The sequence below is a fragment of the Alternaria alternata genome, assembly GCF_001642055.1.
Source record: "Alternaria alternata strain SRC1lrK2f unplaced genomic scaffold CC77scaffold_20, whole genome shotgun sequence".
NCBI classification, from domain to species: domain Eukaryota; kingdom Fungi; phylum Ascomycota; class Dothideomycetes; order Pleosporales; family Pleosporaceae; genus Alternaria; species Alternaria alternata.
In genome coordinates this window covers 40,600-54,666 of record NW_017306209.1, presented here as the reverse complement: position 1 = coordinate 54,666, position 14,067 = coordinate 40,600, and the positions used below count along the sequence as shown (strand labels likewise).

The following is a 14,067-nucleotide window of genomic DNA, read 5'->3' as shown; positions in this document are numbered from 1 at the left end:
GTCGCGGTGAACGGTCCGGGTGCGTGGGCGGAAGGGAAGTGGGCGCCTTATTCCGCGTCCATGGAATGCGCAAGCGAAAGTCAAGATTCGTGAAAGACGTAAAGGAAACGGTCGTCAGGAAGTCGCGTGGCGCGCACGGGAGTGCGACGGGCGAGGTCGGCTCGGGATGGTCGTGAAAGTCGTGATGGTGAAGGTGATGTGCGGTGAGGTTCGCAAAAGTCGGCTGACGGTTGCTGCCCGGCTAGTGCGAGACAGCGGATGGGCTTAGACCAAGATCGTCGATAGAACCTCTGCAAACCCACCAAGTGCCCCGAGCCCCATACAAAATCAAACACTTCTCGTCCAACACTTTTTTTCAAGTCGCCCACACGAGGCGGCATGCGCTTCTGTGCCTTGGTCTGCGCACTACTCTGCCCTTTGTGCTTCCACACACCACGTGAAGCTGTTGCCGCAGACTCTCGATAACGAAACTGACGCGTTTCGACGCGCTCATCTCTCCCGGCCTAACCGCATCCAAGCTGCCATGGTCTGTGCAGTCATACCTTGACCGTGGCGCTCTTTTCGACGGCGGCCCCTGCATAGAGGCCTTGTTTTTCTGCAAGCACGAACACATGTCACGACTTTTCCATCCAGTCTCCCGCTGCCAACTCGCTGCAAGCTTGTGGGCGGTCTCGCCGCTTGCATAACGGCCACTCCCCGTTGTCTTTTGCTTTTCCTCCCCACTTCACCACATACACTTCTTCTGCACCGTCGTCGACTTGAACGAGCGACGACCAGCAGAAACCTGCCACCTATGCGCTACGCGACACACTACGCACGGCCAATGCCACACTGGAGAACCCCAATTCGCTACGACTCTAACCCTCTTCTCCACAGTGGAGCGTGGGCCTCTGCTTTACAACACAACAAATGCACGAGTCATTACTACATGGCTGGTCCATAGCCAATGCTTCGAGTCCTCTGGTGCATCGCACTATATGGCACGTCCCAATCAAAACCTGTTTCCCTCTAATACTGTGTTCTTTGCTGTCCGCGCCGCTGTTGAATTGACCCTGACAAGTTCGATCCCGTTTTATGCCCGCCCGGAGTTGGTGTGCCGCAACGTTATGTGCATACCGCGCTTGGCTGCGAGAAGGGTCTGGATCGGCTGCAGCTCGTCACACACCAATATCTAGCTATCCCGATATGCACGTGTCTTGCTCGATTCGGAAATACTGTCGACCAACAGTTCTGGGTTTTGATGTTTCATTGGCTGGATTTTGCTTTATTAAAGACTGCCGAGCGCCCTGAGGGTCTCAAAGTGGGCTCCAGCCGCTCAACACAGCACGAGGCCTAAAATGCAGCCCGTTCTAGGAAGACCATGGGCTTACTATGTGCATCCGACATCTTCAATAGTCGAGAATGCGGGGGTGTCATGCGCTTGCGAACATTATCGCAGCCCACTCACGCTGCCGAAAGACATGAGGCGATCATCGAGCATAATCAGCGAATCGGCTAATGAGGTCACGCTCTGCGACGTTTACGCCGCGCGTTAAAATGGCATATCTGTGTTAAATTGCATTAACCTGTGAAGAGAACATTGAGTCAAATGGAGAAGTCCCATGAGGTTCATATATTTTGAATTTTTGAAAGTCAAGAATGGTATAATGTCTGTTTCATACAGGTTTCTGCCATCGTGTAAGCCATGTCATTGCATCAATTCTCCCCTACTGTTCACGTCCCATATCAAGCCTCTATCTAAAGACCAAGAGCCGAGTTAAACGCATCTGCAGCAGCCTGACCTGTCAGTCCCGAAGCGGCAGACGCAGCATCATCACAGGTGCTGACAGCTGCAGCGTCTACGTCGCACTTGTTGGACATCTGTGAGCAGATGAACTGTGAGATGATGTCAATCTTCTGAGCAGACCCGTGGTTGAAGGTGCTCAGATCGGTGGGCTCGAAAGCCTCCTCCTGACGGCCATCCGAAGGAATACCAAAGGTGATGGTGGGGTCGCAGTTGCCGAAGGCGGCGGCACCAGAGGCAGCAGCGTTACCTGAGGCAGCGTTTCCAGAGGCAGCGTTGCCAGCGGCAGCATTGTTGTTGTTACCAGCGTTGGCGTTGTTACCGGCATTGGCGTTGTTACCAGCATTGTTGTTGTTGCCAGCATTTGCGTTGTTGTTACCAGCAGCAGCATTGTTGCCAGCGTTGCCCTTGTTGTTGCCAGAGTTGGCGTTGTTGTTACCAGCGTTGTTGTTACCGGCAGCAGCATTACCAGCTGCGGCAGTGCCGTTACCAGCAGCTCCACTGACACCAGCGACCGCGGCAGTAATCTCATCCTCGGTGAGATCATCGACACGAAGGTTCTGGGTGTTGATGCATCCTGCATCGTCAGTGTCGACGTCGCAGGTGTTGCCGGCACCGGTCGGGTCGCCAATCTCTCCAGGCGCGAAGGTTGAAGCTTCGTTGGCCATCGATGGATCACCACCGACTGAGGCGATCTGGCGAGCGAGCTCTTCGGCAATCTGCTTGTTGAGTGCCTGGGCGCCATCACTGGCAGGGTCCTGATGCTGCTGGAGCGCAGCAATCTCAGGGTTGACGGCCTTGATGGATTGGCAAGGAGCAGAGGCCAGACCGACGGAGCCAGTGTTTCGTTCCAAAGTACGGTAGATGAGAGCCATAGTCATGCCCGCGACATCACCAGCATCCTTGGCGTTGGTGAACGCCTGGTCAGCTACGGCTTGCTGAAGACAGTCTATTGGTAGTTAGTTTGATGAAGCTTGTATGCTGCGTTCCAAACAACTCACCCGTATCGGTGATGTCTCCGGCACCCTCTGCAGCAGCCTTGGCTCCAAGGAGAGCAAAGACACTATCTTGAATGTTGTCCGGGTTGTTCTGCTGAAGCAGGTCGTTGACAGCAAGGTTAACGTTGCGGTGAGCGTGTTCCTGAGGAACCTCACGCTTGGTCATAAGGGTCGGGCGGGCAGCCGCGACACCAATGAGGGTAAGAGCGATGACGGAGTTCTTCATGATGAATTCTTGTATCGTTTCTTTCGGTCGTGATCGTGAATAATAAACAAGAATAGGGTCTTAGTAGGATATATAACGAAAGTGGGCCGGCCTATCGATTCTCCAGGAACGATGAAAAGAAGGATAACGAAGTGAACGACTCGAAAGACGATGAATGAAAGACGTGTAGATGGATGCTGATGATGCTTTTTCATACAGCGCAAGGCATTGTGCCTTATATACAGGTTAAGTCCTACCAGCTATGCTATGGAGTCCTGCGCTTTGAAGCGTTGCCTGACACCTGTCAAGCAAGCCGCCGTAGCGGGAGCCGCCAGAGCTGACCGTGCATAGAAGCAGAACTGCATGAAGGCTACCCCTGGATGGAAGGTGAAGTCCCTTCGAAGTCGCTGCCGTGCAGCCTCGCGATGGTGGCGATGGCTCGCTAACCTTGTGAGGCGCGGAGGGCCGCTATGAGTGGATCCGCGCTAAGACTTTTGGGATTCCTTGCGTGCCTGGGTGAGACGTTGGCGACTCTTCGGAACGTCGTCTGCTTCATCAACCCCATCAACCACGTCGCTGCCTGGAGATCACGGTACATTTGTGTGAGGACGTCGCGCGCAAGTCGAAAACGTACTCTGCGCGTCGCAAACATGCTTCATCTCGGCGGCGCGCCCTCGCTTGCCTCCAGAACACGCGCATCAATCCTTTGAGCGCGACGGTATTGACATGATCACCAGCTAGCTGAATCGCTTTTCTACAGGAGCGCTCGCGACCGTCGTGATAGAACAGCCTCTTTGTACATGCCGTCCCGCCCCCTACCTCGGCCCCTCTACGACCTCCGCACCGGCCCATCGCATTCAGAGCACTAATAGATACCTTCAAGCGGGCAGAGGGGCCTTCCAGACGAACAATGGCAAACGATTCACTGTAGTACGGGCCACGGCATACGCTACGTGTATCATCAGAGCTACGGTTCACCATGGAAGCAGGCCTTCATAGCCGAGATTGTCCATCTGCAGCCGGCAGTTTATCATGAATGCTATGCAGTTGGTATTCGGAATGTCGTGTTTCCGACAAGCGACCGGTAACCTATGGGTATAAAACAATACCACGCCCATATGCCTTGTATGTTAGGGTTAGCCTTGTTGCGTTCTATTGCGTCATGGGCAATCTCCCGTGTGTTTTGGTACTGAGACGAGTCTGATAGCATCTGGTCGTATTACGCGCTCGCAACGTCGAACGTCTCAGATGACTCAACCCTGGGCAACATGATCTACTTCCAGGGTGCAGCCACAGCTTGAGTCTCAAAACGCTTTCGAAGCACTGTAGCCACATCATTGAGACTGTATACTCACGGGGTTCAGATCAAGTTCTCAAGACATTCCTGCCAGACGTACTGAATTGCGTCCCATCGTTGCCAAAGCTACTACGCATCCAAGCGAAGATTTCGTTCCTCCTGGGCTATAAATCGTCTTTGTAAGAAACAATAGAAACGGCCGACCTCTGTGGTTCTCGACATTGTTGTTGCTTGTTGCTAGTGTCGCATCCTCCGCTCCATCGCGAACCTCCTCGAAAAGACCCACACCCACTCGAGACGAACTGTATGCAACCGGTCAACACACGGGCATCAGGCACCCTGTGGCTCACCCTTTTCGTTGCTACCTCGCTGTGGCTGCATCAAAGTTATGGCCAAGACAAAAACGCTTATCATTTCAGGCCCGATGGATGCTAAACACATCGGTGGCGTGAACGTGCTGGGCGATAGCGGCTCGAACCTCGACAACTACTTTCCTAGCACTGCGATAGTGCCGGATGAGCGACCCTCGCATACCTTTGTTGCTATTGGAAGGACTGAAGTACCAAGGCGGTCAGATACCGTTGCTGGCACGCTACGACGACCGAGTGTTTCCTTGACCAGAGGCCTGTCTAGATTGAGGCGCAGCTCATCTTCGCATCATACTGAAGTAGCGCGCGGAGCTGGCGGAGAGCAACAGGTGCATAGTCAAATGGAGAATTCCAACAATGCAGGCAGGCCCTTACGGATGCAGTCGAGCATGTCGAAATTACGGCAGAGGGTTGGACTAGATCGCGAACTATACGATACAACGCCAATATCAAAGACGCCCACTCCTGAACCAAGACCTATACCAGAGCCGATGCGAAAAGATCACTTGCCACTGCAAGAAACAAGGACACTGGCGCGTCTCACCACGACCTCTTCCATCTACTCGACCCCAGATCTCGATTCTCCGAAAACAAGGACCCCACACAGACAACAACCTATCATTGTTCAGCGAAGACCTCCGCCCTTCGAACATCAGCTCCCAACCATGAATACGCAACTACCCGCGAGATCGAAGCGCGCAGATTCGGGTACTGCAATAGACTTCAAAGACGTGCCTGTGCAGGAGCGGCCAATCCCTTTCAAGGAGATAATGGCAACTCCAACTCTTGCTGAGCGTATGGCCATGTATAAGAAGACGCGCGAGTACTGGGCGCATGCAGATCACGGTTTGGTAGCATGGACGGAGCGTGCCGCGGGACCGAAGGTAGCCACTGCTGGACTTTGAACGGGGATACCTGTTGGTTCCGATGTCTTGACATTTTTATAGCTTAGCATGTGTCTTCATGAACGATATCCTAGTAACGTTTGGGGTGGTCATCCATCCATAATTTACAACTGGCGCCGGGCGCCTTACTTTGCCTTGGTACTTAGTTTCCACAAATCATGATAGACTTAGCGCTTTCACCAGCATACCCCCTTACAAAAAGATGCGTTTTCTCGCAGCTGTGGTGTTGGTGATAGAAGTGGTTAGGTCCTGGGCCGTGCATGGATTGCAGTTGTCGAGCTCTGCAAGCGGCCTCTCACATCTTTTGGGTCCGAGACATCTTACCGACAGCACCGAAATCATCGCAGCATACCATGCGCCTGGACCTTCTCATCAAAGGAAACTCTGATCCACACAGTCTGAGATGTTCCATGTATTCCGTAGCCCCCGCCCTATGTGGCTTATCTGTCTACAACTGAGATGTTTCTATTGGATTGACGGAATTCTTATACCGGTACGACCCACTGCATCCATAGGTACGGAGAGATGCCTCGTGTATTCTGGTAATGCGCGTATCAAGGGACTTTTGATTTTCGCTTCGCACGAATACCCCGTTTATTCAAACATTTTTCGCATTCAAAATCTCTACTATTGCTCTTACGCGATCTTTTTCTGACCATTTCTTATCATTCCAAACTGGGGACAGAAAAGTAGGAGATACCGAGTGGCTCCTTCGTCGGCGAGACTTACATGATCTAGGATCCTGCACGATTCCAAACTCCATTCCTCACGGATGTTTTCTTCCATCCCAGAAATCCAATAGGGTGAACAGAAGGCTAACCCTAGAGAATGTTGCGAATCTTGGATAGACTCAGACCAAAACGGAAACGCCTGCACCGGTTTGCGAATCTCAGCCCTGAGATTCTGAACCTCATCATCGAGCTTCTGTGTAGCGACGGCAAACACCATATCCTTAATGTGTGTCTAGTCTCTCGCGGGCTTTACATCTTTGCTGTATTCTATCTGTACCGCAACATCACGCTCGATTTCTCGAGAGCATCCCATTCTCGTCTACTGCAGCGATTATCGGCACCTAGGTGTCGACTTGCAGAGAGAATCCGGACTATCGTCATTGTCGACACCGCAAAACAAGATATACTACAATGGGACGACCTCTGCGTCATGTTCAGTAGGCTTACGTATCTACAGGAGTTTACGTGGATTGGCCCTCTACGAATGCCGTACTTTCTCCTTGAGTTACTGGCTTCTCGACACCCAAAAGCACGTCTGAACATTACCGCCTGGAAACCCACCACTACATTTCGGTCAAACTTCGCTCGTATAAATGGTTATGTCATGGTCCATCCAGCGGGTCTTCAGCTAAACAAGTTCGTGTACCGCTACGATGGTGCACAGAGACTTAGCCCTGACTTCAAGAAAAATCTTCTTATGTCTTTGAAAGACAAGGCCACACTATCGGGTTTGACTATCATCAACTGCACTTCATCTGAGGTCAATGCATTTCCAGAAATGTTGGATCTTTTTCGCAACAGCAGCTTCCGTTGTACCGAAAAGCTAGTGCTACATACGTCCATCTTCACGTGCCGTGAGTTGTCAGTGTGGGCTTCGAGGGGAGAATGGGACCGGCTTACCTTTTTGCATCTACAACACGCCTCTTTACTTCGTAAGTGGTTCTATACTTATGTACAAACTCTCTATGGTCATGCGCTAATACAAACCGTTAGACCACTTTATTGGGAAAACTCCTCATCTGAAACATCTCAGCTTTCAGTTCGATCATAGAATGAATACTAGTGAGACTGGAACTCAGCTAGTCACGATATTAATGAGCAACCCTCTACCTGAGCTACGTCGTATAAGTTATGGCATTTATGGACAACATCTAGTACCTCCTCCTCTCATCCGTTGCGCCCCCTGGGACATATTGCCAATATACCCTGAAATCAGGGAGCTGTACTTGACTCGAGAATGGGATTGGCCACGTGGGATTACATCGCTATACGCGCCAACTGCGGACGATATGCGTAGGATTCGGACACTTTGTCCCATTCTATTGAGACTCAGGCTCACCATCGACGTACCAGGGGAGCGTTCAAGTTTCGCGCTCGTTGTGGAAGAGCTTGCTCGATTTCAGGAACCCATCGATCTGGTACTGCACTTGCGGCTTCCGTACAAACATTCGAAAAGCTATCAAAACTACTGTATGAGATGCAAGAAAGTTTTTCTACTCATAGTATTGCGGCGCAAACTTCTAAAACTTCCATGCGAAAAACCTTTTCAAATCTGCTTCCAGGCTCTGCGGATAGATCAAGAGTCGCCTGGAACATGGGTCAACTCAGAGTGTACCGTCTGGCTCAACAGTGCTGGGTGGCTAGCTTCGAGCGGATGCAACGTTAACAAAAGAGAGAAGCTAGACAGAATGTCAACTATTGACCTTGAAGAGATGAGCAAGGAGCAATCCCGATTGGAACGATACCGGGATAGCAAAGGATACAGGCAAGAACTAAAAAGGCGGGAGCGGAGCCTTGGTACAAAGTTTGGCTTTTCTGAAGATTTCACCTTGCACAATCTTTGGGGGCTGGATGGAGAATTGGAAACGAACAGTGCGTGACGATGCTCAAGCCATGTGTCGTTCTTCTTGGTACTCATAAGGACTGTCATAATCGAGATCTTCGCTTGTCGTACAAATCGCCGAGTTCAGCTTCTGGTCGTGAATTTGTCAAAGAGTCAAAGCGTTTGTGTGAGCTTTCACCTAGGTAACAAGCCTTGGCGCGAGCGAGACAGTCTTAGAACGCCTTCGCCTTACTTAACAACAACAAAACTATCATTTGAACTAGCTTCTGCGATCAAGTCCGACATCAGCGACAGCCAACCATGAAGCTCAGACGCTCGGAGAAGCCCCCACAGCCGACGCAGGCCCATCGTTTGGAGCAACAAGTCAATGAGATTCTCAGTCTAATAATCTCCAAAATACGTTGCCAGAGTATCCAGGACGTCGCAAATCTCTCTTTGGCTTCACGCCAATTCTACATTCTCGCTGTTCCCCACCTCTACCGAAAGATTACCCTAGACTTAGATCGAGCCTCACACCTCCGCTTACTCCAAAGGCTTGAACGACCGGGATCTCATGTACCACACATGATTAGACATCTTCATTTGTGTCTGGAGGGAAAGCATGCCGAGCATATATCCAGGATCGAGAAAGTGTTCGCTGGATTGACTAACCTGGAAGAATTGGAGTGGGAAGGGCCATTCAACGTGCCGGTCCACTTGCTCGATGCGCTTTACTCGCGCTTTCCAAGGGCTCGATTCTCTATAGAGTCGAGTCGAGTGGCTTACAAGAGCAGTGAAACTGGCATTTCGCCGCTATGGGGTATGGATCTCTGGACCAAGCACCCCGCAGCCTCCATGATCACTCACCTGCGCATCACTCTGGATGAAAAGTCCCCAATCTGGCCCGGCTTCAAGAGAGGGCTGGTTCGTACGATGATCAGAGATCCTGTTCTTGAATTCCTTCAACTTGAGGCGAACGAAGTGATCGACAACCACTCTAACTCGACGGTGGATCTCATGAAAGGGCATGTTCTGCCCAAGTTAAGAGTTTTAGGCTTGTTCGTAGGGAACTCGCCCATCTTTACACAAGACGAGCTACTATTTTGGGGCGACCAAGCAGGCTGGGAGAGTCTTACGTTTCTCGGACTGTATCATACTCAGTCTTTCATCCCTTTCGTAGGGCGAACACCGAATCTAGAGGAGTTGTGGCTTCTTCCTCTAGAGGGGGAGGATACCACAGGTTTAGATTCGCATCTAGCTGGATTCAAAGACTCCTACCCGTTCCCAGCACTTCGCCAACTCAAGGCTCGATCTCCCTGGAGAGATATCGCCCTGTCACAACAGAATGACCGTGTTATCCCCTGGTATCTGATCAACCGACTGTCACCAGAACACCTTACGTCCCTAGATTTGTCTCGTTCTTCTCATCGCGACCAGGACGTAACGGATGTACCTCAAGCTGAAGATATCGCCAGAGTTCGTGCCATATGCCCTAATCTACAAGATCTGCGCTTGGACATGATTATACCATGGAGTCACGAGCCGTTCCCACGCGATATCGCAAAGGAACTAACCGCATTCACCAAACCTATCAGTTTGACAATCTACTTACATGTTACTCGCCATCCTCACCTTGGGACAGAAGCTCTGTATCTTTGGATCGCACGCGGCTTGCGATGGTGTTTCAGGTCTTCGTTCAAGATAGCGCGGTGCTTTCTCAAGGAGCGCGAAAGCCAAAGGATCCACGGCCAACCTCGATTCTCTGTCAACATCATATGGGCCAATGATGTGTTTGCGGAGAACGACTCAATCAGGTCTGCCCATTTCCACATATGCACTGTTGAGACGCACCAGGACGTTTCACGCTCTCACAACGAAATATTGTTCAAGCACGCTACTTCAAACAAAGACATCGAGAAGATGAGTTTGGATCAGCTAAAAGACAGAACAAAGCCACGACTCGGGAATATTGTTGGCGGTCGAGCACGTTATCTTCGCGAAATCAGACGCCGCGAGAATCTTGATGACGTCGGAACAGGGGCCTACGAGATAGACGCCACACTCTACGACATTCTGACTGCGTCAGATCCAGTGTAAGTGAAGCCTGGCAGCGAGCGCGATGTATGTCCATGTCTAAGGTGTATGTAATTTACTTGAACAATCTCTAACGTCTTCTTCTACATGTTTGCCAATCGCTTGAGTTTCTTAGTTTGCAAAGTAAGACATCCAGGTAAGATATAAAGAACAACTGAACCCAATGATACCAGAGTCAACACAAAGGTACTCTAATGTTTGGACAATCTGATTACATGAATGAAATGATACTGGGAAATGTCTCGCGCACCTGCACAATTGTAACCACAAACCAACTCGCGTCAAGCAGTACCTAATATGTATAACATGTCTACTAGAACGATTGTGCTCATCGTAACAGCTGCTATCTGCTGCAGATCTGTCTCGCTAGGTTCGCTATCCTAGATCACAACATACGCATCTACCCGACTATCAACGCTGCCCAGCGCATCATCGACCAGCACTGAAGATGTGTTACATCCTCCTTTCGACTTGTTCTGCTCACTCATGCTACCCACCTCACAGATGCACAAACGTCCTGCGTATGCGATACACACAATGCAGTCATGCAATCATACATAGTCTAGACCCAACAAGATGCCCAAATCGGATGAAGAGACGCCGGGTTAGCGACCAAGGAGAGTGTAGGATGTGCCAGGAAAGACGGAGTAGCTTGAGCGTGCTACCGAGGAAGAGCTTGGTAGACAGTTTCGCGAAGCTTGAGAGCTTGAAGCGGAGGACGAGCAGTGCGGTGGTGGAACGAGATGGGGATGAAGGCGGAGGAACTGAGGGGAGTGCAGATGCGATGACGATATCTGTGACTCCCAAATTCGAGCGAAGGAGTTCAACGCTGCTCATCTACGTGGAGAGAGAGAAGATACTCGATTTCGAGATCCTGAAGCAGCAGCGGTTACAGCCGAGGAAAAGAACAAGAAAGACACGCGCAATCACAAAGCCACGAGGAAGGCTCATCGAAGCACCAGAGCACACAGAACTTCAAAGTTGAAGAGAAAATACCATTACACCAACTACTAACCCAAAAACCCGAATGCAAGTACATAAGATCCAAAAGCAGGGGAGAAGCGGGGTATACTAGAATGGTGCGAGCAAGGAGCGAGACAAAAAGCCCATGACTGACGCTCCTCACCCACAATATGTGTATATGTGTATGCTCATTCCCTGTCTTGTCTGATATCCATTCCTCGTTCCTTCATTTGCTTTCCATTAAGTCGTACATCCGTCTATCGTCATATCCAAAGGGCATCCACCGGAGAAGTACTTACATGAAACGTCTGTTTAACAGGGAGGACGGCGCCAGTTCTACTGCGTGTTTTCCTGGTTCTGCGGTGGGTTTTGACCGAATAGACCACCGAACCAACTTGCGCGGTTGGCTGCCTTGCGCGCCTTGCTGGCTTCTTCTTCGTTCTGGACCAAGCGTAGTGGCCTCATACCTTTGCCAGTCATAACACCAGTGCTAGTGTCGCTGCGCGTCAACTGGCGAGGTGGGCTGGGTGTATCGACGTGGCTCGCAGAAGATGACTCTGTCCTAGCGTCGACTTCCTTGTCTTCAGGTATGGTGGGACCTTGGCCGGAAGGTACCCTTGAAACCGGATTGCTAGATCCAGGGCCAGTGCTGACAGGCAGACCGAAGAAACTGTTGCGAGGCGATACCATCCCAGGCGATGCGGGTGAAGGGCGGTACATGTTGTTGACCACGCCTGCGGCTCCCGGTACGTCGGAAGTGGAACGGCGGTGGTGGTGAGAACCGCTGGGGTGGCGACCAGATGTAGAGCGCGTGAGGGGGATACGTGGAGCCGTATTGGGGTCCTCGTGCGCGCTCTGCTGGTTGGTGACCGGAGGGGGGCCCATCACACTCAGAGGTCTGGGCTTTTTGTTTCCGCCCATGGCGACAGATTTAGCGCGCTGGAGGAATCCTTGTGGCTGGTCGCTCTCCTGGGGAGGAGGCGGTGGCAGATCTTTGTTCTTGTCTGGACCAGAGCCGCGATCGTTCTCACCGTCGTTACCCAGGACTGACTCAAAGCCCTGATGTGTGAGCAAGCGACCGATGATCTTGTTGATGTAGAGGGTAAGGGCTTGGTTCTGCGCCTTCATGCTGTTGACTTCAGCCTCGAGCTTGCGAACGACTTCAGCATCGCCTTCCTCGGCCGACTGAAGCTCATCAGCTAAGCTGGTTGAAGGGCCGCTCCTGCTCGGTACGCGGTCGTCGGCGTTGGACGTCTCGCGAAGGAAGTCGCCGCGGCTCAAGTCTCCGTTGAGCGTCTTCTCTCCCAGTAGAAGCTGGAAGCTCTCGTTGTCTTCCATAAGCCTAGCATTGGTCATGCGTGTCTCGAGCAGTTGCTTCTCTAGTTCACGCATACGTCCGCCTCCAGCGTTCTCAACTTCCAGCACCTTGACCTGATATTCGGCGAGCTCGAGGCGCAGATCTTCAATGATCTTGTCCTTCTGGTGGATGAGCTTTGAGTTGTTTCGCGAGTTGCTGCGTTGGACCGAGTTGGGAGGTGCAAAGGATGCGACGTTCTCGAGGTTCTGCGAGGAATTGGAGCGGGATGGGTTATTGCGGAAGCTTGCTGCGAAATGTGTTAGTATGTGCATGGCTACCACGTTGATCTGGCGGGAGTTGTAGCTTACAGGCCCGCGACAAGTGCTGCTCCTCTTCGAATTCTCCAGTGGGCATGTTCTTTGTGGCCATAGTCTCCTTGAGGCGCTGGATGGTGCTCTGCATTTCTTCCTCCCTCGACTGCGTCTCCTCCTTCTCCTTCATCACCTGTGCCCTCTCGGCCTCGTAGATGCCTTCGAGCTCGCGGTGTTGGCGCGTAAGCTCCCGCTTCACATTCTCCAGCGACTCAACCTTCTCCTCTTCTTCGTGCGCACGTTCCTCGAGCTTGGCCTGCTCGGCAAGGGCATCGTCAAGGCGAGAATTGAGGATCTCGACCTGCTTCTGTCGCTCTGCCGCCTCGTTCTCTGCCTTCTGTAGGCGGTCCTTGAGCTCCTGTAGCAGCGCGGCTTGCTCCTCCCTGGCGTCGTCGTCAGCAGCGTCGGGCTGCGAGGCGTTGCTCAGATTTGAAGATGCGGCGGGCTTCTTGACGGCCGCACGCGCTGAAACGGGAGTGCCATTGGCGCCGCCACGGACAGATCGTGTCCTTGAAACCCCACTGGTGCCATTTGTAGTGGGCGTCGAGGAGCGGGCTGGCGTGCGGTTCGCAGCTGCAGGGGACGACGAGGTGGTTCTAGTATTGGCTTCGCGACGAGGCGTGCCTGGTGGCTTGGTTGCTGCTGCGGCCGACATGTTGTTTGTCTTTTCTTTGTCCAAGGTAAAGCGAGTCCCAGAGACTCGGAGTTGGCAACGTCGCTCAAACAAGGGCGGGTTGCACAAGGAGGTCCAATTATAGCGCGATCAACCACCGGTATGCGCCGTAACGTGTGCTGATCAATGGGGCTGTGTGGCGCTGATTGACGTGTGGAGCGGAAACGTTCAGCTGTGACTGTGAAGCTTGTTCTGCGACTCGCAACGTTTACGGGTGCAAAACGTCAAGTCAGGAGTCGAGCAGCGTTATATCAATCCAGTCGGGGTCCCGCCGTTAAAGTTGGCCCATAATCTCCGCTACCTTGTCCTTCCCTGCATTAGTGCCAAGTCCACCCGCCATCACACGACTTGCTGTAGGCCGGGAAACCACATCCCCTTTGATTTGCCGCACGCCAGTCAATTGTTTACTAAAGTCATTGCGCTCTTTCACTGCCTTCTATGTCCATGTTGCTGCTTTGATGTCCAACGCCTGGTGTTTTCGTGGTATGTTGTGGCACGTGCGAAGTGTCATTGCCACGAGGGTCCAGGGGAACTTCCCGTCTTCCCTGTTGCGTCTCACC

At 52.0% G+C, this 14,067-nt stretch overlaps 5 protein-coding genes across 5 annotated transcripts; 3 read left to right on the top strand and 2 right to left on the bottom strand.

Annotated features, from left to right (window-relative positions):
• Positions 1-1,737: 1,737 nt before the first annotated feature.
• Positions 1,738-3,007, bottom strand: CC77DRAFT_1064643 (hypothetical protein; the record flags this gene model as incomplete). Its single annotated transcript, XM_018528749.1, has 2 exons — positions 1,738-2,732; positions 2,785-3,007. 2 exons carry the CDS (start codon positions 3,005-3,007, stop codon positions 1,738-1,740), a joined length of 1,218 nt encoding a protein of 405 aa, XP_018382182.1.
• A 1,312-nt stretch (positions 3,008-4,319) lies between these two features.
• CC77DRAFT_339555 (hypothetical protein) lies at positions 4,320-5,686 on the top strand. Its single transcript, XM_018531328.1, has one exon. The coding sequence runs from the start codon at positions 4,672-4,674 to the stop codon at positions 5,554-5,556; it is 885 nt and encodes a 294-aa protein (XP_018382181.1). The 5' UTR covers positions 4,320-4,671; the 3' UTR covers positions 5,557-5,686.
• Positions 5,687-6,053: 367 nt separating this feature from the next.
• CC77DRAFT_339525 (hypothetical protein) lies at positions 6,054-8,378 on the top strand. Its single transcript, XM_018531327.1, has 3 exons — positions 6,054-6,071; positions 6,295-7,219; positions 7,281-8,378. Exons 2-3 carry the CDS (start codon positions 6,385-6,387, stop codon positions 8,165-8,167), a joined length of 1,722 nt encoding a protein of 573 aa, XP_018382180.1. The 5' UTR covers positions 6,054-6,071; positions 6,295-6,384; the 3' UTR covers positions 8,168-8,378.
• Positions 8,379-8,964: 586 nt separating this feature from the next.
• On the top strand, positions 8,965-11,188 carry CC77DRAFT_1052905 (hypothetical protein; the record flags this gene model as incomplete). Its single annotated transcript, XM_018527720.1, has 4 exons — positions 8,965-10,202; positions 10,319-10,339; positions 10,708-10,724; positions 10,770-11,188. 4 exons carry the CDS (start codon positions 8,965-8,967, stop codon positions 11,186-11,188), a joined length of 1,695 nt encoding a protein of 564 aa, XP_018382179.1.
• Positions 11,187-13,773, bottom strand: CC77DRAFT_996082 (hypothetical protein). Its single transcript, XM_018536477.1, has 2 exons — positions 12,832-13,773; positions 11,187-12,770 (listed from the first exon to the last, which is right to left on the bottom strand). The coding sequence occupies exons 1-2, from the start codon at positions 13,487-13,489 to the stop codon at positions 11,503-11,505; spliced, it is 1,926 nt and encodes a 641-aa protein (XP_018382178.1). The 5' UTR covers positions 13,490-13,773; the 3' UTR covers positions 11,187-11,502.
• Positions 13,774-14,067: the final 294 nt, after the last annotated feature.

Excerpts from the sequence above, each read along its gene's own strand:
- CC77DRAFT_339555 (XM_018531328.1), top strand. The coding sequence starts at position 4,672 with ATGGCCAAGACAAAAACGCTTATCATTTCAGGCCCGATGGATGCTAAA.
- CC77DRAFT_996082 (XM_018536477.1), bottom strand. The coding sequence starts at position 13,489 with ATGTCGGCCGCAGCAGCAACCAAGCCACCAGGCACGCCTCGTCGCGAA. Across the intron at positions 12,771-12,831 it reads GCAGCACTTGTCGCGGGCCT|CAAGCTTCCGCAATAACCCA; the intron begins GTAAGCTACAAC and ends CACATTTCGCAG.
- CC77DRAFT_339525 (XM_018531327.1), top strand. The coding sequence starts at position 6,385 with ATGTTGCGAATCTTGGATAGACTCAGACCAAAACGGAAACGCCTGCAC. Across the intron at positions 7,220-7,280 it reads ACAACACGCCTCTTTACTTC|ACCACTTTATTGGGAAAACT; the intron begins GTAAGTGGTTCT and ends ACAAACCGTTAG.